At 33.0% G+C, this 26,644-nt stretch overlaps 2 protein-coding genes across 4 annotated transcripts; one reads left to right on the top strand and one right to left on the bottom strand.

The window, feature by feature from the left end:
• Positions 1-1,156: 1,156 nt before the first annotated feature.
• On the bottom strand, positions 1,157-22,929 carry LOC140059499 (suppressor of tumorigenicity 7 protein homolog). Of its 3 annotated transcripts, none has more exons than XM_072105424.1 (12): positions 22,758-22,929; positions 16,437-16,519; positions 12,941-13,073; positions 11,562-11,732; positions 11,170-11,248; positions 6,859-7,013; positions 6,337-6,434; positions 4,350-4,537; positions 3,924-4,026; positions 2,620-2,863; positions 2,131-2,273; positions 1,157-1,849 (listed from the first exon to the last, which is right to left on the bottom strand). In XM_072105424.1, exons 1-12 carry the CDS (start codon positions 22,906-22,908, stop codon positions 1,754-1,756), a joined length of 1,644 nt encoding a protein of 547 aa, XP_071961525.1. In that variant the 5' UTR covers positions 22,909-22,929; the 3' UTR covers positions 1,157-1,753. The 3 variants fall into 3 exon arrangements, with proteins under 3 accessions (XP_071961525.1, XP_071961529.1, XP_071961526.1); XM_072105428.1 differs by lacking the exon at positions 22,758-22,929 and adding an exon at positions 21,381-21,404; XM_072105425.1 differs by lacking the exon at positions 22,758-22,929 and adding an exon at positions 17,911-17,951.
• Positions 22,930-23,154: 225 nt separating this feature from the next.
• On the top strand, positions 23,155-25,157 carry LOC140059500 (histone acetyltransferase KAT5-like). The gene is made up of 2 exons (XM_072105429.1): positions 23,155-23,659; positions 23,781-25,157. Exons 1-2 carry the CDS (start codon positions 23,237-23,239, stop codon positions 24,732-24,734), a joined length of 1,377 nt encoding a protein of 458 aa, XP_071961530.1. The 5' UTR covers positions 23,155-23,236; the 3' UTR covers positions 24,735-25,157.
• Positions 25,158-26,644: the final 1,487 nt, after the last annotated feature.

Genomic DNA, 26,644 nt, shown 5'->3' with positions numbered 1-26,644 from the left:
AACGAGCAAACACACTTTAGTTTTCAGCGCAAACGCAACAAATTTCAAAAGGTTTTAATATTACTTGCAAAAATCAGAAAATTGTTATCTCTCTGCAACATCAATAAAATACATTTTTGAAATAAAATAAATTTAGAAAACTGTCATTTTTGTTGTTTTCCTGTCCTGTTTATTTGTTAACGTTTAAAAAAAAACCCTCTTCTGGAGCACTGTATCTGGAAACCGTTGGTTGTTATCAAATATCAATGTTTTTAAACATTTCAAAATACCCTATAAAGCGGAGTACTGTGTCTAGTTGCAATGTGATCAGTGATGCAAAGAATTGTCGCTTCTCCTTACTCTTACTCGCAACCCTCAGACACGCAATAAAGCTGGGTTCCCACTAGGACACAACTAGGAACACACATGCATCACAATAATTTAAGAAATCAAAAGTTACAGTTTAGATGTGCTGTCATTTGCAATTGGATAAATTAACTTGAGTTGAGTGTTCGTTCTTAGTTGCATTCAAGCGGAAGGAAGCTTTATATATGACGATGTTTGTGTAATTTGCATCGCAAGTCTTGGCTAAACAACGTATGTACAATTTCTTGCGATCCAATGTCATGTTAATATTAGCATAAACAAAGATAAAGCTGTGTTCCCACTAGGACGCAACTGGGGAAGCACACGCATCACAATAATTTAACCAATCACAAGCTACAGTTTAAATGAACTGTCATTTGTGATTGGACAAATTAACTTCAGTTGCGAGTACGTTCTTTTGTTGTGTACGATTCCTTACGATCCAATGTCATGTTGATTTAGCATAAACGAAGATAAAGCTTGGTCCAACTAGGGCAGCACACGCATCACAATAATTTAACCAATCACAAACTACAGTTTGGATGAACTGTTGTTTGCAATTGAATAAATTAACTCGCGTACGTTATCACGTTGCTTTCTAGTGAAAACAAGCTTTATATACAACGTCGGTGTTGTATGCAGCGGCAAGTCTCAGCAAAACAGCGACTCTGTACGATTCCTTTTGATCCAATGTCATGATATTAGCGTAACAAAAATTGTAGCACCTAAATGGATAGCCATCATTGCGATACCACTTAGCCAAGTCCAGTAAAAATAATATGAACGTGAACTACTGCATGTACTGCAGTATTAATTGATCTGTTTCTTTCAACATTTATATTGCGAAGAATGATAATGGCATCTTATTACTGTTTGTTGTAAATAAAAGAACTACCAAAACAAAAGTCCTTCATCCACAAGAAAAAAACACTAAAATAAGAAAATCTGGATAAAGTCCACGTTACATACTCACGTATCACTTTCTCGTAATTCTGGAGCTCTTTAGCATAAAGCAATTCCAGCTTTTTTCAATAACTATACTACCGATCGCTCAAGTTGTCTTAGTCAAACCAACAGAGCACAAATCTCGCTCTAAATATGCCATAAACATTGATAAAAAAACTCCATGTATGTTAGTCCCTCTAGAATTTGGTGCTTAGCAAATCACACAAAACAGAACATCTGGATAAAAGCAAAATTAATGCCTTGTGAAATATTTGTTTCATTCTGCAGTTAAGTACCCTCAATGAAAATAAATTAAACAAAAGTTTTTTGTTTAAACACACACTAGCACCTGTAAACTTAGTCACATTTAGGTTGTCTGCTGCCCTCTTGCATTTGGGTAACATGTTATCTGCTGCCCTCATGCATTTGGGTAACATTTGTTGTCTGCTGCCCTCTTGGTGTGTTAGAGCTTTGTCAGCTGCTGAAGTAGGCTGGAAGGAATGACTGTTTCTAGTTTATCCACCAAGTAACTGAATGGAACAGATACAGAGGAAAGGAACTGAAAAAAAAAAACACAAATAAAAAAATTATCAACAAAACCAATCATCACTACTACACATTTTAAAAACATATCTTATAGCTTTATCTCTAATATTTTTAATTTTCTGTTAACGAAAGTCAGATCTCAAGTACCAGAAGCTTTCTTCATCAGTACTTTTTTATTTATTAGAATCCTTCCGTTGGGACACACCTTTATGGGGACACTTTTCAAAGATTAAGGCTTAGTAGTGGACACATTGTTGTGTCACAAAGACGTCCTCTAAATTCTCTAAAACTCACTGCTTTTGCTAGAAATCCCATTGGATCTGGAAACTGGTGAGTAAGTAGAGCTAGAAGCGCTGTAAACGTGCACAGACCAGCTGTAAACAAGATGAAGAACGGCAGCTCTTTCTTAGGGTAGACAGATACTTCATGGAAGGCAGCTAAAACACAAAAACAATGATTTAGATTTCTATTTTAAAAAAAACTGTATCAAAGGCACATTCTCATAGGTATCACATGTGATAATTGTATCATAGGCACATTCTGTGATACAGTGTTACATTTGTATCACATGTGATAACTGTATCATAGGCACATTCTGTGATACAGTGTTACATTTGTATCACATGTGATAACTGTATCATAGGCACATTCTGTGATACAGTGTTACATTTGTATCACATGCGATAATTGTATCATAGGCACATTCTGTGATATAGTGTTACATTTGTATCACATGTCATAACTGTATCATAGGCCATAAGTATAACTTAACTTAAAAATTACCTGGTAACAATTCACGATCAACACTCTCAGTACAACTTGGGTAAGGGTAAAAAAGATGACCCTTCTCCAGTGGGTACGGAATCATACGAAATGTACCCTCCCATGTGCAGTGCAGGAGATTCAGAGCGCCCTCAACTCGTTTCCAGTGCTGTAGATGGAAGAAAGAATACGCTATCGCTTCGCTGTCTCCACGTTTAAGGATGTGTTCCGGAGGCAAGATCAGACTTCGCATTTCTAACAAATACTAAATAATAATAAATAGAGTTATATACTAGCACCACTTTAAATTGCTGGTAAATGGAATGCAGTTATGTGGGTTTTTGTCTAGATTTATTTTTTAGGTTTATGGATTAGTTTTCCGCCTGAGCACTTTGGTGGATATGCGTGTTTAAAAAATCTTATTAAATTATTAAATGTTAACTGTATTATTCTGGTCCTCAAGTTTAACTAGAAACTTCTACTCTTTTCAAATAGTGTACCAAGTTCTTTAACATGCACTGTTAAGTACACAGGACCAAACGGCTTTACATTCCATCCGAAGGATGAGGCAATGAGAGTTTAAGCATCTTGCTTAAAGGATGCAATTAGTATAGTACAGATAAGCTCAAATCCATGCCTATCACATGCTAGTCCGATATTATTGGCTTAAAATATTTTTTTACAACATTTAGATAAATAATAAAAATAAATTGTGACTGAAATAAATTGGAATTTGGATTTTCAATTTATTCACTATTTAAATCGTCTTGAATACACGATGATGATAAGAAATGTTAATTTTAAAATTCCAGGAAAATAGTGAAACCAATATGAGTTAACAAATCTCTATTGACCTCAACATATAAAAATATAATTAGCCAATAGCCACAAAGTCAGAGACGAACATTCAGCGTAAGTGAATTAACGATTAATGACGGCTGAGAGATGACATTTAAAAGCGATAAACAACATTAGTCTTCTGTGACAGTTCATGGCGTAGACGACCTACTTATAAAAGCCAACATTAAATTTGACAAAATCCTGTAATATCAAAAAAAAATTAATTGCACTCTTTAATAAAAATTAACTTCCTAAAATTTAAGTTCAAACTTATTATAACGTAATACGACCCAAATATGGCAAGGCTGTGACCATTTTTACAATGTCATGATTGTAGAACAAGGCTGAATTAAAATAATAATAATAATAATAACAAATATATAAAAATACCAATAAGAAATATCATAAGAATTTAATATCGAAATCCACTGAGCAAATTCAAAGCCTTTTGGTAATAAACATTTGGTAACAGAGCATTATAGTACCTTTGGAACATGTGGATTGAACTCTACAGCTCTATGAATAGCTTCTACCGCATTCATCTCCGCCGTGCTAAGCCCTCTTTTAGACGCAGCTTCAGGCGAAAACCTGCAAAAAAAGTAATAGTTAATAATCATAATTTTGCGTAAAGATCCGCCCTTGTTGGAAACAAACTTAATCACGTTATCAGCCTAAAAACACCACCTGTAAAAGGGGTAAAGCGTACACGATATATGTAAAAGATAAATATGTTTACTAACACTTGGACACTAGGACGCAACGCAAAGACATAGATGCAATGCAAGTGCATTGACAAAAGACAAGCGACAGTTTGAATAATCCATTGCTTGTGATTAGTCAAAGCACTTGTCTAGCGATTACATCCTTGCATTGCCTCCTAGTGGGAACCGAGCTTAAGATCCCCAACTTACTTATCACTGACTGCTCTAGCCTTTAGCAATGCCGCTGTATAACATATTGTAGCCGACTTAGGTAGTGTTATATCATCATACTTGGCCAACACAGCTTGTACATCAGCATACGCCTGCATCTCCAATAACGTTTCTATTAAATTCTCGTGTATCTGGAATACGCTTACCATAGGATATTCTTTTATTAACTGCAAAAAAAACGAAGTTGTTATTGTTTGTTTTGTTAGCATTTTAAATCTATAGCAAAGGTATAGCAAAGGTATACCATAAAAGGTATGTAAGGAATGATGAAAGGTATAATACATTTGTATAACAGCCTTTAGAGCACAAAGAATTTAACAACTGAGCATTATGGTGAGGGACCATGTTAGATGTAACAGTACAATGCAGTTATAATTATGTTATGTAAAACATTAAAGGGACCAGGCATACTGTGTAGTATGTTACAGGGGTTGCAGACACTAATGAGTTACGGCAGTGATTACATTACATAAACAAATTATTTAAAAAGTATCTACACATATTTCTACAGTTTACTACGCATAAGTATTCATCACAATAGACCTTTGACCTTTAATTGAATGTAGTAAAGAGTGGGTAGCGGAAACAACGTGTAACATGTATTTAGTTAAATTGTATATTGATTTGGCGATTGCGCCATTCAATCGGTAGCTGATGCCTCTTTAACTCTAATTCAAACAATTTTAATTACCCTTTCGAAATGACGTACATGATTTGTGATTGGCCATCAATACTCATTATAAACACATAAGATGATTAGTGTCATGGAACAAGATTCACAAGCAGGATTTTATATACTTGTGTAAGAAAGAAAAGAATTTTTTAAATTTTAAATTAAACCTTGTTTAAAGAGGGTTGCCCTTACCAGCATATGCTGACAATCAAGAGACCATCATATAAATATATAAAACAAATGTATATGAAAAAAACAAAGGACTATATTAAACAAGAAATATTTCTTACAAAAAACGCTGCTCGCTTTATTGAAAAATATTTTAAAGCAACAAATACTTAAATTGTCTATCAGACAATGGTTTTTGGGTTTCTTTTCTCTTTTTATATGTGAATAAATATTATTTTTTTTTGTTACAGAAGTGAATACTCAATTTCTGTCACTTTAGTTAATTTTATTGCTAAGGTCAAGTCTGGGGGTCACTTCATCACCCTAGATATTTCAAGTGTGAAGTATCCTATTACAAACACAAACTTTAATGGACTGTTTCGATAATAATTCAATGAATATATCTGACTGTGAATATACCAGAAATGCTTTGGGATTTGCAATTTTAGCATGACATGTCCTAATAGACTCTTTTCCCAGACGTTTTTTGCGTCTACTGTAGCAGCTGGCATCAATAAATTATAGTGGAGTTTTGATTTTCGCAAAACTGTCGTCCTTAGAACTAAAACTGCTGCTTGCTTTAGCTTCTGATTGAGTAGTACTAATGGGACGTAGCGGGCTAGAGCAGCAGCGTGAAAATATATATAAACTATACAACTATACAAAAACATACAATACACTATATAAAATGCTTTTTCTTTCAGCATCAAATATTTTTTTAGAGCAGACTTAAAAGTATTCATTACTATAATTATGAATATTTAATTTGGAAAAAAAAAAAACATAAAACAAATTCATCACAATTAAATTATTCATTTGCTTATATTTACATATTTTTAAATATTAATTTATGGATTTTTTTTAATCCGATTTTTTATTTTCTTTATAAAACAAGAAATTCATTAAATTTAAAGCCTGTGTTCCCGCATAAATTATTTACTCTTAATAGGCACAGAAGAAATTCTTTCTTAGCAGTTCAGTGATATACTGAAAATTAATTAATTAATTTAGAAATGGTAGAGATGAGGAAATTCTATTTTCTTCTGAACACAAGTAATGGTCAATTGAAACACATTTCAAGAAAAAACAAAAACAAAAACCTGATTTTACCGATAAACAACTTACATCTCGCATCATTTTGACGGCTTCTTTCACGCGACCTAGTTTGCGAGCACACATTGCCAGACGACGCTTTATGTAAACAAGGACATTCGTATCTCGCCCTGTCAAGACAGAAATTAAAATGGACATTTGAGAAATAATCAAGCAATACATTATTCAATATTCATCCAAGAAGGCGGCATTAAAATATACCTAAGCCCTGTCTACACTATCAAACTTTATGTAAAAAAAGCGATGTCATATCACTACCATATATGGGCATGTCACTACCATATTTGGGTACATCAAACTTTTTTGTCAAACTAGTTAATAAACTCAATCTCTCTTATTACAACACATTTTCAAAATGTGTATTTTTCCAACATTTAAAACTTCATTTAATAGAGTACACTGTTAGATATAAGCGACCTTTTGGTTTCTCGGCTGGCTACATGACTCTGAGCATGCACAGAAGAATGACTTTTCAACTTGACAGCCTCAGAGTCGTAAGACACATCATCAAAATAATTTCAACTAAAAACCTACGATGTATTTTCTCATGACTTGAGCTGTGATGTTGTAAACCAAGACTTTTCCGATAATTCGCTTCTGCGACTTTTAACGATTGTTTAAGTAATTTTTCAACTTCTAAAATTGTGGTTGCCTCTTCTTCTGCGAGCATTATCAGTGCCGTTGAACAACTGTGAAGAAAAAATGATCAAATTTAATTTTTTTTTTTTTCGTTTTTTTTTTCTGCATATGGGACTTACCAAAGAATATATATCACAAAAATGAGTAATCCGCGATTTTCCCTGTAACAGTAATATTGTCCATGTGGTAGGACGCCGCCATAAGTGTGGATGTATCTGGGATGTATACAACTTTTTGTGACGGTTTCACTAATCAAAGGCTGGACCACCGGTAGTATTTTCATGATAAAAAATGTTATCAACTACATGCCAACATCATGTTAAATACTATTTGGATATTTAATTGTTCGTTTTATGCAATTTATTTAGTAAAAACTGCCGTATAAACAGTTTGCTTTACCAACCGGGCGCTACGATAGCGTGACCGGGCGTGTTGCTGTTTACGCGTTTTCACGCAGGATAGTTTAATAATATTCTTATATTTAACTTGTTTCTGGTAAAACAAATAAATGTTAATGACATTTAACATTTTCTCCTATTAATAACATGTGTTTTATACTAATTTATATCATAAAAACAATACATAATTTACCGGGCGTACAGTAGTACACGGCAATGGTAAATAATAGGCCGTGCTGAGTAATATTCGTTGATTTTTGGTGTTGCTGTGTTAGGCCTTTTTTGTGAACTAACTTAGCATGTTAGTAAATAATTGTCTGTAAAAGTGAATAAACACTAGTTTGTTAATAAATATGTATTATAAAATAGTTTACAATTTGCAAAAACAATCTTCATAATTCTATTTAATGTGACATGTATCATGTCTATTAAATCAAGTCTTATTTATTAATGTATACATCCGCCCTTGTGAGGGCGGGCATCACTCACTGGAGCTCTCTGTTACAAATTTCTCATGCAAAAATCGCGGAATACTCATTCTTGTGATATACATTCTTTGGACTTACCTGAAACAAAAAAAATCTTCTAAACTGAGGAACAGTAAGAAGAAGAACAGAACTTTTATGACCCATCAAAGAGTTCCTTTAATTTGGGTGTTCCCTGAATGTGTTCCCTTAATAGTTCTGAAGGAGAGGGGTTCTAATATCTTGGCCCATGGACATGAACCAAAAAAAATGGCTAGTGAGTGGCCGAGTGGTTAAGACAGTGCAACTGTAATTACGTAGCCATAACATCGGCAGGGGTTCAATGCTCACTTGCTCCATGGTTCTGGTGGTAAAACGAGTATTTTCAGATAAGGACTATAAACCGTAGATCCAGTTGTACAATAGCTCATGTGCACTTTAAAGAATGTATTACATCTTTCGAGATGAGTAGGGTATTATCCCGGTGTACTAGTACACACACACAGCCACTGCCACGCACAGCCACTGATCATAACTGGGTTATCTTTGACTGAAGAGGCTACCCAGTATAAAGAAATAACAATATTAGTATACCCAAAACCTTTCAATTTTACTGTTCACGGATAGAGGGAGGAGTGCCTTTTTTCCTCGGATTATCATAATTATAAAAATGTTCATTGAAATATATGTTATTTTTGTTGCATTTTTTCCTTCCTATTGTATTGAAGGAAGTACAAAAGCCTTCGAGATAAAAAAAAAAATCTTTAATATTTAACAACTGTCTACATTTCCTATGATAAAATCTAATAACTACCTGCTAATGCTATGTATATTTCTCAGAAACTCTTATCACTTACTAACCACTCAACATAATGAGATATATTGTATTTTAAAATTTGCTACAAAATTAATCTTTTGATGCATCGTTTAATCATATCAAGTCTGCTATCGGCAATATTGCATGTTAAGTCTTAACGTACATGAAATAATTAATCAGTCTGATGTTAAAAACAGTGTTTTCATTAATAATAGATGCATATTGGTTTTGTTACTTGGAAACAAACATTTTAAATGTTAAGTTTATTATTAATTATTAATGAAACATTTGTTAAACTTTAAGAAGAATAATCTTAACGATAAATGATCATCCAGATTTATTTGGCATCATTTTTAATTTTCTTATTAGTCCTGGTTGAAAAGGGTGAATTTGAATATATAATTTAATGTAAACATGTATCTTCTTTATCAAGATTGTAGTGAGGTATTTCTCTTAAATATGAAGCATTTCCCTTAAATAAATTTACATAAAATAGTATAATAACTCTTTAGTCTACTATAAGTATGGATTCGATTCTTTTACTGTAATTGTACCAGTGGTCCAATTTGATAATTACACGCGAGATATTTCCTTTAAATACTAAGTATTTCACTAAAGTCAATTCCACTTGAGTGGTATTAACAGAGTAATTCTAAAATAGTATTCTTTTAAGTAAGGGAGTCAATTCTTGCACTGTAATTGTACCATTCTCCAAATTTGAAAATTACACCTAAGGGAGATATTTCCCTTAAATACCAAGTATTTCACTTAAGCCAAATATTTTTCTTAAGTGGAATTCACGTAGATAGGAGTATTTAAACCAATTAGGGCATTTCTGTTAAACCAAGTGACTGTAAATGGTAAAAACAGCCATTGGATTTCAATGCTACACACTGTTTAAAAAAGGCTAAAAACAGGCCAACTACCTTCCCTACACTGCCTCAATTAAGAAAGTTATCTGAGAGAGCATGGATTTGTTTTTCATCGGCACAATGCATGTATTAAATCTGACCTTTACGTAAAGTTATCGATTAAAAGAAAAGATAACATTTCATATTAATCTAATCTACAAATGTTACGGCAGTTTTAGATTTATTACTTTAATCAATCACTGTGGTCTTCACTTATGCAAGAAAATCGATTCTGAAATTGAATCTTGTTTTTTTCGAGAATTATTTATTGATTTTAGAGGTTTGTGTATAATTTTCTTCCTGCTGATGATTTTAATATCTGTTTATTTTGTAACAAAACATTATTAAACACATTTGATAATGTTGAGAGAAGACTTTGAACAAAGCAGTAGGAATATTTTGATATTAACTAATCAATCTTTGGACTGTATTCTACTCACATACTCCTTTATGTACAGTATATTATTTTCATTTCTGTACCATCTAAAAATATTTTATTTATATTTGTAATTTTGTTTACACTTTTAAAGATACATTTTCCATCTTTAATTTACATGACATTTGGAGTTGTTTTGTGGTTGTCTCTGTTTCATTTCTTAGTTTTACAATGTTACAATTTTACTTTATTGTGTTGTGCTTAAAAAGAAATAAAATAAATATCAATATGCTATATATTATTTTACTGCAGTTACTGCATAATTACATTTTGTTTACTCATGATACAATTATTTATAAATTTTTTGGTTATCATACACTCTGATTATAGCAGCTACTGCCTCATAAACTTCTACCTCAATTGAAAAAAAAAAATATCAGTTATTGCTGTAAAAATGTAGAATAGTAGTAAACAGTAGAATAATTTTTACATAATTCTTAAGGAATTTTAACATTCGCACAGTGTTATACTATCAAAATATGTTTTAGCATAATGACGAACATTTAATGCGTGAAAATAATCCCATTTTTGGTCATTTCAAGCGCATTTCATCACAGACAGATGTTAATTGGTCATGTTACCATATCAAGTTTATCCATTGAGTGAATGTATTAGTATTACATGGCTAATGTTCACATTAATTCTACTTTGCATATTGACTGCCAGCCGCCAGCCTTTTAACATAAATGCTAGCTAAATTTAGCAAGTACAAATGCGATAACGTGGTGTGTAGGTGTATGTTGTAACGTATTAATGTCAAAGTTCGTCATGACTAATACTGAACTATGAACTTCTTTTAATACGATACAACATACGGCTATTTGTTTGTTTGTTTGTTTGTTTGTTTTATCTTTATTAAAAAATATTGTACTTTTTAAAAGTGTGATCACTAGAAAGTGGATTCCGTCCATGATCCACGACCGTCACAGGCACAGATTTTGGCGGGCTAAACAGGCTTTAGCTCCCCCCCCCCACCCCCTAAAACTTAACTTTTAAAATAAAATAATGACTATTTTTATCGTTTTTATTATTTATGAAATATTTAGACCCTCCCCCTCTAATTTATAATGGTAGATCCGCCCCTAAGCCATGATCTGTTAAATTATTGTCTTTGTCGTCTACAATCTTGCTATTATCTGTCTGTATTTAGATCCCGATAATGATTAGAATAATTACTTACTCTGGAGCAATCTCCAAAGCTTCTTTGGCAGCTTTTATTCGGTTCTGTGGATTTCTCTCTCTCCATGCTCTCAACATTACTGATGACAAAGAAGAAAAACAAGTCATAGAAAGTATTAAATATTAATATTATCATCATTCCCGAATGATCAGTACTGGGATTGGTCTACTTACGTTCTATCTCCCAACTACAGTAGTCATCCATTCATAGAGGCCATATAGCAAATCCCCGCCAGCCCGGATTGGAGATAGGCACCACTAGGAGATACAGCTTAAATGCCTATGTATCATTATCATGATGAGAAGAAGGAATTGGTGCACTGTATCTTATCTGTTACGCCCCTACGATCCTCTAGGTCATGGGTCAACTAGAGCTAGAAACATTTTTCTTACTTTCTTCCGCTGGTTTTGTGTTATCAACTTCACAAGTAAACAGCGTCTGGTGGTCTTGGGCCGACTGGTTCATATCGTAGTACGTTAACGGATCTTTACCGGTTACCCAAACGTAGCGATTATACTCGGACCCACGAAACAGATTCAGCGGATTCCGCCACGTCTTGCATTCTATACAAACAATATTAAATATAGAATTATTATTCAAATTGTTGTTTTATGACATTTGACAATATGTCCGTAGTATTAAAAATACATATTGTTATAGGATCATGTCAAAATTATTATACTGCAGTTACTGGAGTAACTACTGCAATAAACATGCTTGAATGTAAAAGTTTATAAGACAGTCACCACAATAAACAATGTGTATGATTTGAATAAACAAGTTAAAAAACAAAATGTAGATTTACAGTACTGGAGTAGAATCATTTTGACCCGGTACCTTATCATAGTTTAGTACAGGTGTAAAGTCATACAATTTGGCTACCATTAATATTACATAACCATTGCCGCATTTAACACAATGAACTACGAAATTATTAAATTACTACTTAAAATTCAGTAGGCAAATTCGTAGAGAACACAACAAGGTAAATTTAGATACAATAATTCATAACTATTAAAGTGAAATTAAATACTTTGAAGATTAAATACATTTTTTCAGAATACAGGTTGTCCATTGCTCTTGTTCATTTCATTGGAAAGTGTCTTTTAATAGAAGTTTCCTCTGAATACAGTTAGGCCCAACATATTGGAATGTGTGTCTCCTTAACAGGGATGTCCCCTTTAAAATACAGATGTCCCAAATGAGGAATTCTACTAAAGATTTCATGGCTGTCTACTTGTCTCCACTCTTGTCAACACATCTTTCCTTCAACTACATCCTCTATTTTTCCACCCAAATTTTTGTCAGCTAACGCAACATTTTCAACAGACGTTTCCAAATTTATGGATGCGAGATTAAAAAAAAAAAACTGAACATATAATTTGAATTACAGATGTCTTGGGGCTTATGTAAGATTTTGAATGGCATTATGTCAAAACAACCTACAGTAAAGTATTATAAGGAAAAAATAACATTTACTGTACATTAATTATTGTCAGAAACTATGTCACTATGTGAACTCACAAGTCTGTTACTGTATACGAAAAGGTATTTAAATATACAATTAATGTTTCGGATGTCAATAAATATTGCATGTACAGTATGAAGGAGCCAATATTGACTTGGCCATGGCGGCGATAGTTAGAAAACAGAAGATCTGTAGGAAATAATCTAATCCCAAGTGTCCTCTAGAATCTTTTATTTAGTTTTCTTACTCCCTCCTACTGTACATTGTGTCACTGATAGTCAATAACAGATGATAGAAACTTACCTGGAGCAGTGTTCTGTCCAGAATTGTTACTGTTAGTGTTTTCACCCCCTCCTAGCCACGGAGACAGATGGTTCAATGACACTTGTTCTATAAACGAGGTTCCATATTTTCGAAAGTACCACCATTCAAAGATCTATAAAAAAAAAGATTATTTAAAATTTAAAACCTTGAACTAGCTGAACCGTAATATACATGTAGGCAAGGGTACGGTAATACAGATAAACTTAATTTTCTCATTTTATTCATTCACTCACTTCATTTTACTAGGAACTTCTATCCAACTGAATACAAAATATCACATTGGACCGTTACCACATGAGGGCGTGGTCCATTATGGTTCAGGAGTATTCTATGATCTTTTTTCTATCTAAGCTCTCCATCTGGAGAGCATGGGCTAGTGTCGGTTTATCCATGTAAGCTAGGCTCGAAATAGACGCATCCTTTGATGAGTAGGAAAGGCTTATCCCAGTTTAATACAGTAGGTCACTCAGAGCGGCCACTGCTGTAGACCGATGAGAGATTGGCTAAATTGCCTGCACTGACATGACGTGACCCTTAGGATAGAATAGTATAGTTTAAAAAAGTAAAACAAATAAGGTCTGCATGAGAGATGATAGAATGACGCAAAACAAATGAACATTATAAAGCTTGATAAAACATTGAACAAACATCATACATATTACATACTACTATGTCAGTTGTCAATGTAAATAAATGAGTTTTCTTCATGTGGCCTTTTTTAATCGGTCGACTTTTTATCAAAATTATAATATTTAAAGGACATGAAAAGAACATGAAAAGCTATCAGGATTTGGAAGTACATTTAGTATCTTTCTATGGAATTAATGCTAACATTAATGTATGTAAAATGCTAGCATTATGCATTAATGTACACATTAATGGCCATTTATAATTTCAACATTAATGTAACATTAAATAATTAATTGTTGTAAAAACATATAACAGTGGACGCAAAGGAATATACAGGTACTACTAATGTGTACTGCAGTACAGTACTGTAGGTGCAGTTTTGGAAAAGTAAATAATTATGTGATGTGATGTACTGTACCGATGCTTTCTCATTGCCTCGTCCTTCAGATGGGATGTACTGTACAAAATGGACAACTTACTTACAGTAGAGTAAACTTAAACTTTGAATGGCAAAGCTTCCAGAATAATTGTTAACAAAGTCAGAAAAAACAATTTAGAGAGATCCATGTATTATTTTTCTCTAAAATATATAATTATTTTTTTAAACGAAATAAACTGTACTGTTTCCATAAATGGGAAAATAGGGGTGAGGTAGCAACAAGCAACTTTTACTGTACATGTTGCTCAAACCCAACTGCACTATTTTGATATTCTTGTCGCCAAAATACTGTATCAACATTAAGTAGAAAATATTTTATGTTGTAGTTTAATTCAAATACTTAAATGCATACATGCACTGAATATGATTTCAAATCGTCGTCAAATCATTCAACCGCGAATTTCCTCTGTTTTGAAGGATCATGTCAAAAATATAGAAAGTTACTGCAGTACTGATTTTTGTTCAAAAGTTTTAATGTGCGGTGGAAGTAGCTTTAAAAGTTGCTGGAGTAACTGTATGAATACTTAAGCTCTGTCTATACTATCTACTGACAAAAAGAGTGATGTACTGTACCCAAATATGGTAGTGATACAGTATGCCTAAATATGGTAGAGATCATCGTCATCATGTCCATATATGGGCACATCACATTTTGTAACATAAAGTTTGATAGTGTAGACAGAGCTTTAGTTTACAAAACACACAGCACTTTATTTGCAGTCAAAGTGATATTAATTGGTACGGTACATCTAATAATTTATGCGTAAAGACAGATGTATGATTGTGTGAAGTACAGTTACAGTAGGAATCACAATACAATCGGACTACTGCAGTGTGTTGTAATTGGCAATAAATTTTAATTGTAATTGTCCGTTTGTAATGTCTAACTTCACTAAGCTTCACTATGGTTAGATTAAACAAGGAAGACAATAGGAGTTTGCAATGATGTGATTTTTATACTTAATGGTATTTTTGATTCACAAACAACAAATTTAATTTTTAAGATGATCTTCAGAGGAAATAATAATACACTACGTACGAGTCAAGCATCAATGGATTTAAGGAATTGCCTGTTTTCAAAGATAAAAAGGTGCATACTGTACTGTTTGTTTGGATGTTAACCCATTATATCATATTCGTTTTTCCCTCTGTCTACACTATCAAACTTTATGTGATGGTGTCATATCACTACCTTATTTGGGCATATCACTACCTTATTTGGGCATATCACTATCATATTTGGGCATATCACACTTTTTTTGTAATTTAACTAGTTTGATAATGATATTGTATTCAGAGCTTTAAGTAGTGTTATAATTAACTGTTTATAATAGTAGTGGACATTTCATATACAGGTAAACAATGTGAATTCTTTACTATTAATCAACAATGTGAATGCTTTATAATACTATATAAACCCATTCTGACGTCAAATCAAAAAACATCAAAGTCTCCTGAGTGATACGACGGCCTTTGATAAAACATAATAATTATACCTGATCATCTATGCTGTAGATGCCTTCTTGAGATATGAGGAGCTGAACGATGACACAGAATTACAGATCATGTCAAATTGACTGCTAGCAAGTTTAACTTAGTAATGTATATTAAATGTCAGGTCAAATAATACTAATGAAACAATTTATGGAAGAATATGCTAAACTACTTGTATTGTAGAAAAATGAACAAATTAATGAAATGTTTTAATAAAAAAAACACTACTGTACTGTATAGTAATATAATAGCTCAAGTTCGTTAAAAAAACTTGCTTTAAAAATTAGGGACCATGTCTACTGCAGCTACTGCAGTACATTAGTTTTACATACTAACCTACTGTAATTAACAACACGTTATCATTTTATAAAAATGGAAAATTGGCAATGCATAATCACCATATATTCACTTCATAATTATTCACAGTAAAGTTAACAAGCGACGGATGTTAATCAGCAGTGATAATTTTATGAATTAAACAAAATTATATAAGAAGAGAACTTCTCTCAAGTTTTCTTTTTTTAGACAGCTTTTAATAGTTAATATTTGATTCCTCGGTAATCAAAACTTGCAATCATATAGGGGCGCAGTCAATTTACGACAGTACATCTTTTATTTTTTTAAAATATACTGTACAGCGCTTAAGCTTGGTTCCCACTAAAACGTAACGCAAGGACGTAATTGCAACGCAAGTGTTTTAACCAATGACAAGCGAAGTTATAGACAGTTAGCAATCACAAGCGAATATTACGTTGCATTACGTCCTTGCGTTGCGTCGCTAGTGGGAACCACGCTTTAGAGGATTCCAGGATATTACAGATTTATTTCTTTATTTTACTGTATGGCAAGCTTACACAGTAAGAGGACTGAAGGACATTTTGTGTTTTACATCTGGTCCTTCAAGATACTCACCAATATAAGACCTGATATCAAAGACGACGTTCCAGTTAAGGCGACATAAAACTTGGGAGTCAACGTATTCAGAAACATTGCCACTGCAGAATAAAAAAAAATGAAATAAATTAATACAAAAAAACCAGGCTGAAAAATATGCAAGTTATGGATAAAGTTAATGCAAATTAAAACTGTTTGTACAGAAGAAAAAAGAATGTACAATGAAATATTAAAATAGAAAATAACATTGCACATAAATCTGAAAAATAAACTTTCTTACGAAAAGAAATGATTATGGTGGTACTTTAAGCCAGGCCCATGTGAGGGCGTGGTTAGTTCATTACTGAAAGGGATGTTTTATCTTTTGCATCATAATATACTGTAGCTGTTAAACATCTAGGTTTATCCCAGTAAGCTACAGCAGGCACGAAATAGATTAATAAATTAAAATCCGACACATTATGAATACAAATTCATATTACATGCAGTTTTAACACATGATTTTCAACAGTTGATATGTGAATACCATTAAACCGATAACTTGACCATACAGTAAACTCATGTCCACCCACTTTCTCCAATTACCTATACATAGCATCTATGTCCAGATTCATTAAATGTTGTATTATTAAACTGTAATACAGAGTAGTGTAAAACAAAAGAAACGGTGGACATGATTACAAACCAAATCTAAAAGTTTTTATGTTTTAACAATTAACTTTAACCACTCCTCTCCCTATTCAAGTTTACATCCTCTTTCCACTTTACAGTTCTATACAACACTGTACAGTAGTACATAGCACTAAATATGTCAAAATTGTACAAACAATAACATTTAAAAAACAAAAAACTTGGATGGGTGAAAATGCAATACCACACCACACCAAAAATGATATTAGTTATTTTGAGACACTGCCATTATAACTGCCTACTGTATTCCACACCCACACCTCTCATGTACACACAAATTCTTATTAACTGTACTGTATACCGAAAGAATCTTCTAGAATATAAAAAAAAAAGATCCTGATAGAAACAATTTAAATGCATCAGTTCATTAAATTATGCAGAAAAGAAATACTTTTTTCACCAAAATTAAAATAGGTTAAAATAAAAAAATAGTGTTTTACTACTGTATACTGTAGAATGTATTGTCTACTATAGATAATATTTATATATATTATATTTCTTTAATGAATATCAATTAAGGACATTTTGAAGAATATTGCAGACAATGCTAGACCATAATTAATACAGTAAGACACACCTATCTAAAATCAAGCAGTTATTTTTACTCTACAGTACTGATAAAAAAAAATAATTCTAAAATAAAATTGATAATTTGAGTATAAATATAACCATTACAAAATAATCAATAAACGTGTTCTAAATCTAATATACTTTTTTTTTTACAAAAGACAGTATTATAAAAGAATGCATAAGTGGTACAGTATGATATAAACAATAAATTGTGCAATAAAAATAACTTTACCATAATATTTCTATTCCGGCAATTTTTAAAAAATCTTTTTGATTTGTGATTTCTTGCAGACAATATCATTAGATTGTACATGTTCACATTTCATGCAAAAACAAGACAAGGTCGTCTTTAGAACATTCCATTTTTATGTGGGAACATTCGCGTATTTGATTTCTTTGTTAATAATAAAACTCATATAATTTGAATCAAAATCTAACGATACTGTAAATAAAACGAAAAGTAAAATGAGGTTTGTGAATTATTAAAATCATGTGCTGTTGAACTTGAGTAACCTTGTAATTTTGCTGTCAGAGAAAATAATTTGCAGACATATTTTATACAATATTACTGTAGTAGTTAAATATTAACAAAATTCAGTGTATGCAGTTAGGAAGTAATCGTGCATGATAATGCAGACGACAGTGGTTCACTGACAAGGAAGCTTAATGGATGAACTATTTAATAAATATCCATATTTTCATCCAGCTACAGTATATCATTTTATATTTTTTGTTTTTGTTTTTTGGGGGTTTTTTTTGTATAGTTTTTTTAATCATATTCATATGTACTGTAAATGATAACTTGTGTAAATTATTTTATAGTAAGTAACGGCCTTGTGAAAAACAACAATCTGGTGATTCAAGTGTTGCATCCGTTTTTAAATAAAGTTGTTATTATTAATATTATTATTATTCATTATTATTATTATTATTATGGCTATATTAATTATAATTACTTTAGACTTTAAACTGAACTAATTAGTTTAGATCCTGTATTTCCTCTCTAAATAAACAATGTAGATAAAAATAAATTATTTAATATTTATTGCTGATATTTGATATTTTACAAAAAAAATTAGTCTACTATAAATCTAACATATGCAAAATAATGATACTGTACTGTATGTATCATTTAAAAGTAATGATAATTTACATCCTAATATTCAAATTAAAAATTACCAGGTCAAAATGATTCTACTGCAGTACCTGCAGTACTGTAAATTATTTTGACATGTCCCTATAGTAACACATGATAATATCAATTATTACCAATATAACAATTTAAATATGCCAAAAATACTGTACAGTTTTACACTTTATAAGAAAAAGATCTTATTTAAATAAATACCTTGGGAACTTAAAGTATATTTTATACAGTAGTAAAAAGCAAAAAAATCTAAAATATATGAATAAAAATTAAAACTAATCTGTACAGTAATGTAGTAAATAAAATACTTTAAAATCAGATAATAAATAGCAAACATGGTAAACGTAATACATAATAATAATTAAAAAATGATCCTAATAACAAATTTGGATTTGATAACAAATACCTACTACCTGTACTGGACATGATGCTTTAAACGGAGATCGTTATAATCAAACAGTTAGAGACACAGCTGGAACGTGTCAAACAATGACAACCAATCAACTGACATACTACAAGTCACATGTTCTTATACATCCTCTATAGAACGGTAGATGGAGCCTGAATAATAGTAACAAAGCTATTCAATTATGTCTAAAGACTACTAAAGACTATGATTGCGATCGTCTGAATGTTGTTACCCAACGAGAGGATGAAAAGGAGACTAGCCTTTCTTTCAAACCAATAATTATCAGACCTTGATTTATAAATATAAGAGGAGAGCTCCTAATGGCTCTCCTCAATATGTTGAGGAGAGCCATTATTTTGATTAAGTATCCGAGGCACAGGCCCACCATGGTTGGGCCTGCGGCGAGCCGAATTTTGATAAATGACACCTCTAGATGGCCGGAAATGGTACTCTCGCACGTAAAATTCATCGTAGGTCATTGTTCTCTGAACTTAGTCTACGATGTATTGTTATGATAATTATCTAAATACGCGTCGATCGTAGGGTGGTTCGTAGGGTTAGTAAACACCATTGTATTGTCATCGCCTTTAGAAGCATGGACAATGCAAACAAACAATGTATTGTTTGCTAATTAAAATCCTATCTAAAGATAGTTGACAATTTTTGTAGCCACCCTAGCTAGGCCTACGCATAGGTTATCCTAATTTGGAAATCCGCCGACGAGACGACATCGGGTCCGTGGACCTCAGCTCACGCAGAGAGAGAGTCGAGGCTATCTAGGCCTAGTCTAGTTTCGGCGGCCTACACTATAAATTATTTAATCCTACCTTGGGTTAGCGAATTATAAAAACAATCACACCTAGCCTAGGCTAGGACACCAACAAAATATATGCAAAATAAATATATATTCCATATTAATTAAGGCTTAAGAAAAGGCCCGACCAGAATTTGGAGGGGAAAACATGTGAGCAGTTAAGATCAGATCAGAGAGTATTATGTTTCATGTCATGTGACACAAAATCCAGGTACACGATCTTAATTACTGTTTATCGTCGGCCAGCCACCCTCTCGTACTGAGTTAAAAAAAAAAAACATGTGAGATGTTGCGGTTAAAAGCAGAAAGTATCGCGTTTCATGCCATGTGACCAAAAAAACTAGGTCTGTATAATTACGGTCTTCTGTCGGCAGTCTTTTTGAGCGACCGATTAAACGTTCTGATACTATATTTAGAATGAATTGTTTACGATATTTTTCTCGCAACATCAAAGATCGTAGGCGCGCCTAGCCTATCGGGGGTAGCCATAACAAAGATCGTTTGCGCGACTATATATAGACTGTGTGTTGTATTCGGGGTTAATATTCTTATATATTTTTATGACGCACTGTAACAGGTTGGGGAGCGCTATTTTAGGCGCTCCTTTGATCGTTTTCAGGAGCGCCAAGGAGCGTCAGCGCCATGGCGCTCCTTTTAAATCAAGGTCTGAATTATGCTTATTTAACGATAGCGTCTCAGTCTGAATGTACAAAGACTGTGCAATAATAATCACTGTAGGTACTAGGCTTGTTACAACAACAATCTGAGCATGTTATAAAAACTATAAATTATAATGTACTGTCGGCTCTACAGAACATTATGTTGACTTTAGCAGTTATCACAGTACAGTAATATTATTATAACTTTCTTTATCATGATAGCTTGCTTCAGCATTTATTCTATAAGGCCTTGCAAATTATACTGTACACAAGGTTACACAGTAAAGCAATGAATTAAAACATTAAAATAAATTTTAAAATCAATATCAAAATGAAGCTAAAATCATACAGTACATATTTTTCAAATACTTAAAGTTAAAAAGTGGCTCATTTTTTTCCCAGTGGCTTATTATTTTTGGTTGGACTGGAGCACACTATATACTGTAGCTATCTGCCACTAGAACCAATGCTTTAACAGTAATCAAGCAAGTCCAAATGTTGTTAATTAACAGTTACATAAACTAATATTAATAAACTATATTGAAAAACTATAAATGTCAATATGTCATGTTTGATCTATACTGTACGTTGATTCTTACTAAAAACGCATTGCTAATATAACTTTCAATTTATACTGAATTTTATATTAAATAAATCTGTTTAAAATGCTTACCAGTAAATCAACACTGGTTGCGTAGAATTACATTATGATGATTATACACCGTAATGACTATAATCTTTAGTACATGTGTCTACTATGAACTTTTCACCCTCATTACACACACAATAGCAATTAATATTATAACAATAGAGGGCTCCCTTTAAAATTTATCATTCTGAAGTTTATTTTAGTAAATAGTAACACATATTTTTTCTAATGCATTGTTGAAATTATTATGTAATGATTATTCCAAATTGGGTAGTTAATTAGTATAGTATGTTAAATAATTCAATGATTTTACAAACTACTATGAAATTGCATACAAAAACCTGGGTGGTTTTATTTCATAGAAATTTTAATTTTTGTACATTTTTTTAAAATACAGTATTCCCAAAAAAAAACTACACAAAATATATCCTATTGGATGGAATGTTTTTTGTCTAATTAATTTTCGGACAGCTAAGGAGTCAACAGACAGCCGAGAAGTCAACAGACAGCTGAGGAGTCAACGGACGGCTAGGTGAAGAGTATGAATGGAGGTTATCTGGTTGATGGGATGATAATATCATGGATGCATGAGTAGGATGGATGAGTAGACTAGTTAAATTGTTGATGGAATTAGTGTATGATTTCACAAGATTTTATCTAAAAGCTTTTTTTTGCCAGATTTACAATCATTTGCTTGTACAGAACCGGCTTGTCCTTTTTGGTCTTTTTATTGTCAGTAAAATATTTTGTGATTTTTTTTACAGCAATTGTCATGTACCAATCACAATAAAGTTTATCGCAAATAGCGTGAGCGATGCATGATGGGAGAGAATTGGGAGCAATAGCGCCACCACCAGTTTTGATTATACGCTGTTGCTCCCAATTCCCTCCCATCATGCATCGCTCGCGCTATTCGTGATAAAACGTATTGAATTGATGATGCGTATTCTTCAAGTTGAAAAACATTTTACTGTTTATTCATTGAACACAAATGAGTGCTTGTTTGAAGGGTTGATTTGATATTGTTAGAAATTACTTGAATTGACTTGAAAAATAATAATGCAATGTTTCAAGGTTAAATAAAAATAACATGAATTAATAATAATAAATATGATAGTAAACAACTAGGGCCTAGCTAGGCCTAAAAGGCTAGCAATTAATAATATAAACGACAATAGTTAATAACTAAAATATGATGTGGTAGGCTATGCTTATGTTTACACTTTGACAGTGCGTTCACGTAGACCTACGTCTGGCCTATTATTCGTCTTGGAGAGGAGGAGACTGACACTTCCAACGGCACCCCATCAGCAGCAGGAGGCGGCTGCTTTAATAGTTCTTGGCCGAGGTAAAAAAATATTTTTCAACTTCATCTGAAGATAACTAATGCATTATACTCACCAATGTTCATATTTTCGCTTATTTTGAGAGGTGTTCGGAGCACGTAGATTAGGAAGAAAACAAGCACGAACCAAATTACCCACAGATAAGTCCAAATGAAGCCGAAAAAAGATTTTATTTTGTCAACATAACCAGACCAGAGGCCTGCCATATTGCATCTTGTTTGACCTACCCTTTTCGGGGCCGGGATCGAACGACCCAAAAACAAAAGATTTTATTACAGTATTTTAAAATATATTATAGAAAACAAACGCGTTTAAATAATATTTATGAATTTAAAATAATTATATTATTTAATTATATTATAATAAGAAGAAATAATTCACTATTGTTAAGTAATTTGAAGAAAATTACATTCAAATGTCAAAGGTTAAAAATCAAATACAAAAATGGCGGACGAAAAAGAAGTCGAAGAAAGTTCTGGTCAAAGCGCAGATCCGTACGATTTGGTGGTAGAAGGATGTCGATTACCCGTAAATATGTCAAATTCAGACGAATGGCCGTTAGCTGAGATTCTTAGTAGAAAAACTACTGATAGTGGTGTCAGTCTTTACGTCCATTATATCGACTACAACAAGCGATTAGACGAGTGGGTTACGCCTGAAAGACTGCGGTTAGAAGGGCTTCAGTTCCCGAAGAAAGATGTCAAGACCCCGGTGAAGGAGCGAGGCCTAGGGCTAGGCCTAGCTGTCAACAGTTGTAATAGTTCAAGAGCTTCAAGTCCTGCTCCACCAGAGTTGGTGAATGGAAACTCAACTGCTACAACTACTTCTAGCAGTGGTACTCCAACACCTCTTGGAACTCTTCCTCAACAAATGCAGCCATCTGCTCCTGTTGTCAAGCAAAAGGCAACAGTTGGCAGGAAAAGAAAGCTCCCATTTTCAGATTTTGAAAAAGGCGAGGTACATACAGTTTACAATTTTGAAACATTCAATAGAAACTCAAATAGGCCTAGGCCTACCAAATTTTTTTTATAAAACTTAATATTACAATTATTTAAAAAAGAATAATTTTTTTTTTCAGGAAAATCAAGATGGATCATCACAATATTCTCACAGTGAAAACCAACCGCGACAGACAGGAAGCATGGTTTCAACTGACGACGTTCTTACGCGAATAAAAAACATAGATTTAATCGAACTAGGCAAACATAGGATTAAACCGTGGTACTTCTCCCCCTATCCACATGAACTAACCAGTAAACAAGTTATTTACCTCTGCGAGTTTTGTCTTAAATATTCCAAAAGTTTCACATGCCTCACCAGACATAAAACCAAATGCTCATTGCGTCATCCACCTGGCAACGAAATCTATCGTAAAAATACAATATCCTTCTTTGAAATTGACGGCCGAAAAAACAAAGCCTACTCACAGAATCTGTGCTTGTTGGCAAAGCTCTTTCTGGATCATAAAACTCTGTACTACGATACAGACCCGTTTCTTTTTTACGTAATGACCGAGTACGACAGTAAGGGTTTTCATATTGTCGGTTATTTCTCTAAAGAGAAGGAATCATCTGAGGACTATAACGTAGCATGTATTTTAACATTACCACCTTATCAACGAAAAGGATATGGAAAACTGCTGATCGAATTTAGCTACGTCTTATCGCAGTTCGAAGGGAAAACTGGTTCACCAGAGAAACCGCTCTCCGATCTTGGGTTGCTCTCATACAGAAGCTACTGGTCACAGACAATACTGGAAACCGTTTTAAAACTCCCATCTCCATCAGATGGAGAGCGCCCTCAAATTACTATTAGCGAAATCTGCGAAGCGACTAGTATACGTAAAGAGGATGTGATATCGACGCTACAACATCTTAATCTGATAAATTACTATAAAGGACAATATATTCTAACGCTGTCGAAAGAGACGCTGGATACGCAGCAGAAAGCAATGCTGAAAAGAACAATAAGAATTGACCCCAAAAGTTTGCATTGGACTCCAAAAGACTGGTCCAAAAGGGGCAAGTGGTGAATAATACTACAGAACAATAAGAATCTAAAATCATTCCATGCCTATGTACCTCACTCGCACTATCTGTATTCAGCCGTCTCTCTACCGCTGTTAATTAATCTTTGATCTTTAAAATATAGTGAACAAACTAGGCCACATTAACCTTTCTAGGTGAAAACAGAAATCAAGAAACCAGAAAGAGGAACCCCTGTGTTATGCCACTAACATAGCCTAATCGTCTCTCTACTAGAGTATGTATGTTTGGAATACAGTAGAATCTATAAACAAGTTTCATCAAAATAATATAAGCCTACAATTACCTCCATACTAGTTAAACTGTATAATGGCTAAAGTCTTGTTTTACTGACCAACTTAATACTTAATGAATATGCTGTGATTTATCATCCAGAATGAATAAAATAGTGTCTAGTACAATATTCTTAAATGTGTTGTTTTTTATTTATATTGCATGTTATTCTACACTAAAAACTCTACATTTTTTGACAGATAAAAGAAGGGAAAGAAATTGGAGCAAGGCCTCTTAATACAGCCAAATGTTGGTTATATAATAATTGGCTGAACTCCACGTAATATCAAGGTTGTTTGTCAAAGCACCATCGGTAATTAATTACATTTCATAGACGAGGTTATGCTATTTTCTACCCACAAAGTTAATCAACCTTGGCCCTATTAAGAGATAACAAAAAACAAGGGAGGATGGGTACAGTACAGTAGTTGAAAACATTGTATAAAATCAATGGTAGTCAACTAGTATTTTATCGCTCTGGTGTTGAAACATGCAGTAAAAGGGAGGGGATTGGTACAGTGGGTGTGGTAGAGGAAGTCAATGGTTATTTACCCACTTACAATATCTTCAATCACTCGAGGGTTTAGACATGCAATAAAAGGGAGGGGATGAGTACAGACAAGTGGGTGTGGTAGCGGAAGTCAATGGTTACCCACTTACAGTATTGTACTACAGGGTTGAGACATGCAATAAAAGGGAAGGGGAAGTCAATGGTTACCCACTTCAGGGTTGAGACAATACATGAAACAACAAGTGATGGGTATAGACAAGTAGGACTTAAGGCCAATTTACACAGATGAGTGGTAACGGTAATAAAAATATAGAATCTATGTTATTATGTTACCATTTATATTAACGCAAAACGCGGAGCGGACGGGTGGTTTCCACTCAGGATAGATACAGATTCTATGTGTGACAAGCTACGCGGTTTTTCGCTTACCGCTACTGCTCATCTATGTAAATTGGCCTTTAGGTGTGACAGGGAAAGCATACATATGGATCAGACAAAACCAGCAAATATAAACGAAGAAGACCTTGGAATTGTGAGATAAACTTGACATATACATGAAAAATAACATTAACTGAATTTCATAATGTGGTTACCTCATATTCTAAATGTACAGACTTTCTGTCCGTAGACCTTGGATATAATAACTCCAAAATGTCTAACCTTGATATTATTAAAAGGTGAAAATAAAGATATCAAACGTGGCCTCAAAAAGTGCATCTGTCAACTGAAGTTACCACAAACTTCCTGGACTAAATCAGTTGTGAATTATTTTAAATTTTGTTTTTAGATTATTTTCGTTCACTTCTCATTCAGTGTACTGTTTATCATCATTTTTTGGACGATGATTTGTTGTTTCGTTTTTAACAAAGATAAGTCATTTGTCTAATGGTTGTATATACTGTATTCCACAAAGAAACCATCTACACTATCAAACTAGTTTGACAAAAAAAAATGTGATGTGCCCAAATATGGTAGTGATAAGACATCATCATGTCTATATATGGGCACATCACATAAAGTTTGATAGCTTTAATAATAATCATATCATCCGACTGTGTTCATCCATTGTTGGGTTAAGCCCTCCTCTTGCAATTTCCATTTTCTTCTGTCTGT

The sequence above is a fragment of the Antedon mediterranea genome, chromosome 9 (genome assembly GCF_964355755.1).
Source record: "Antedon mediterranea chromosome 9, ecAntMedi1.1, whole genome shotgun sequence".
Lineage (NCBI taxonomy): Eukaryota > Metazoa > Echinodermata > Crinoidea > Comatulida > Antedonidae > Antedon > Antedon mediterranea.
Note: the sequence above shows the minus strand (reverse complement) of the source record. Positions and strands in the feature narration are given on the sequence as shown.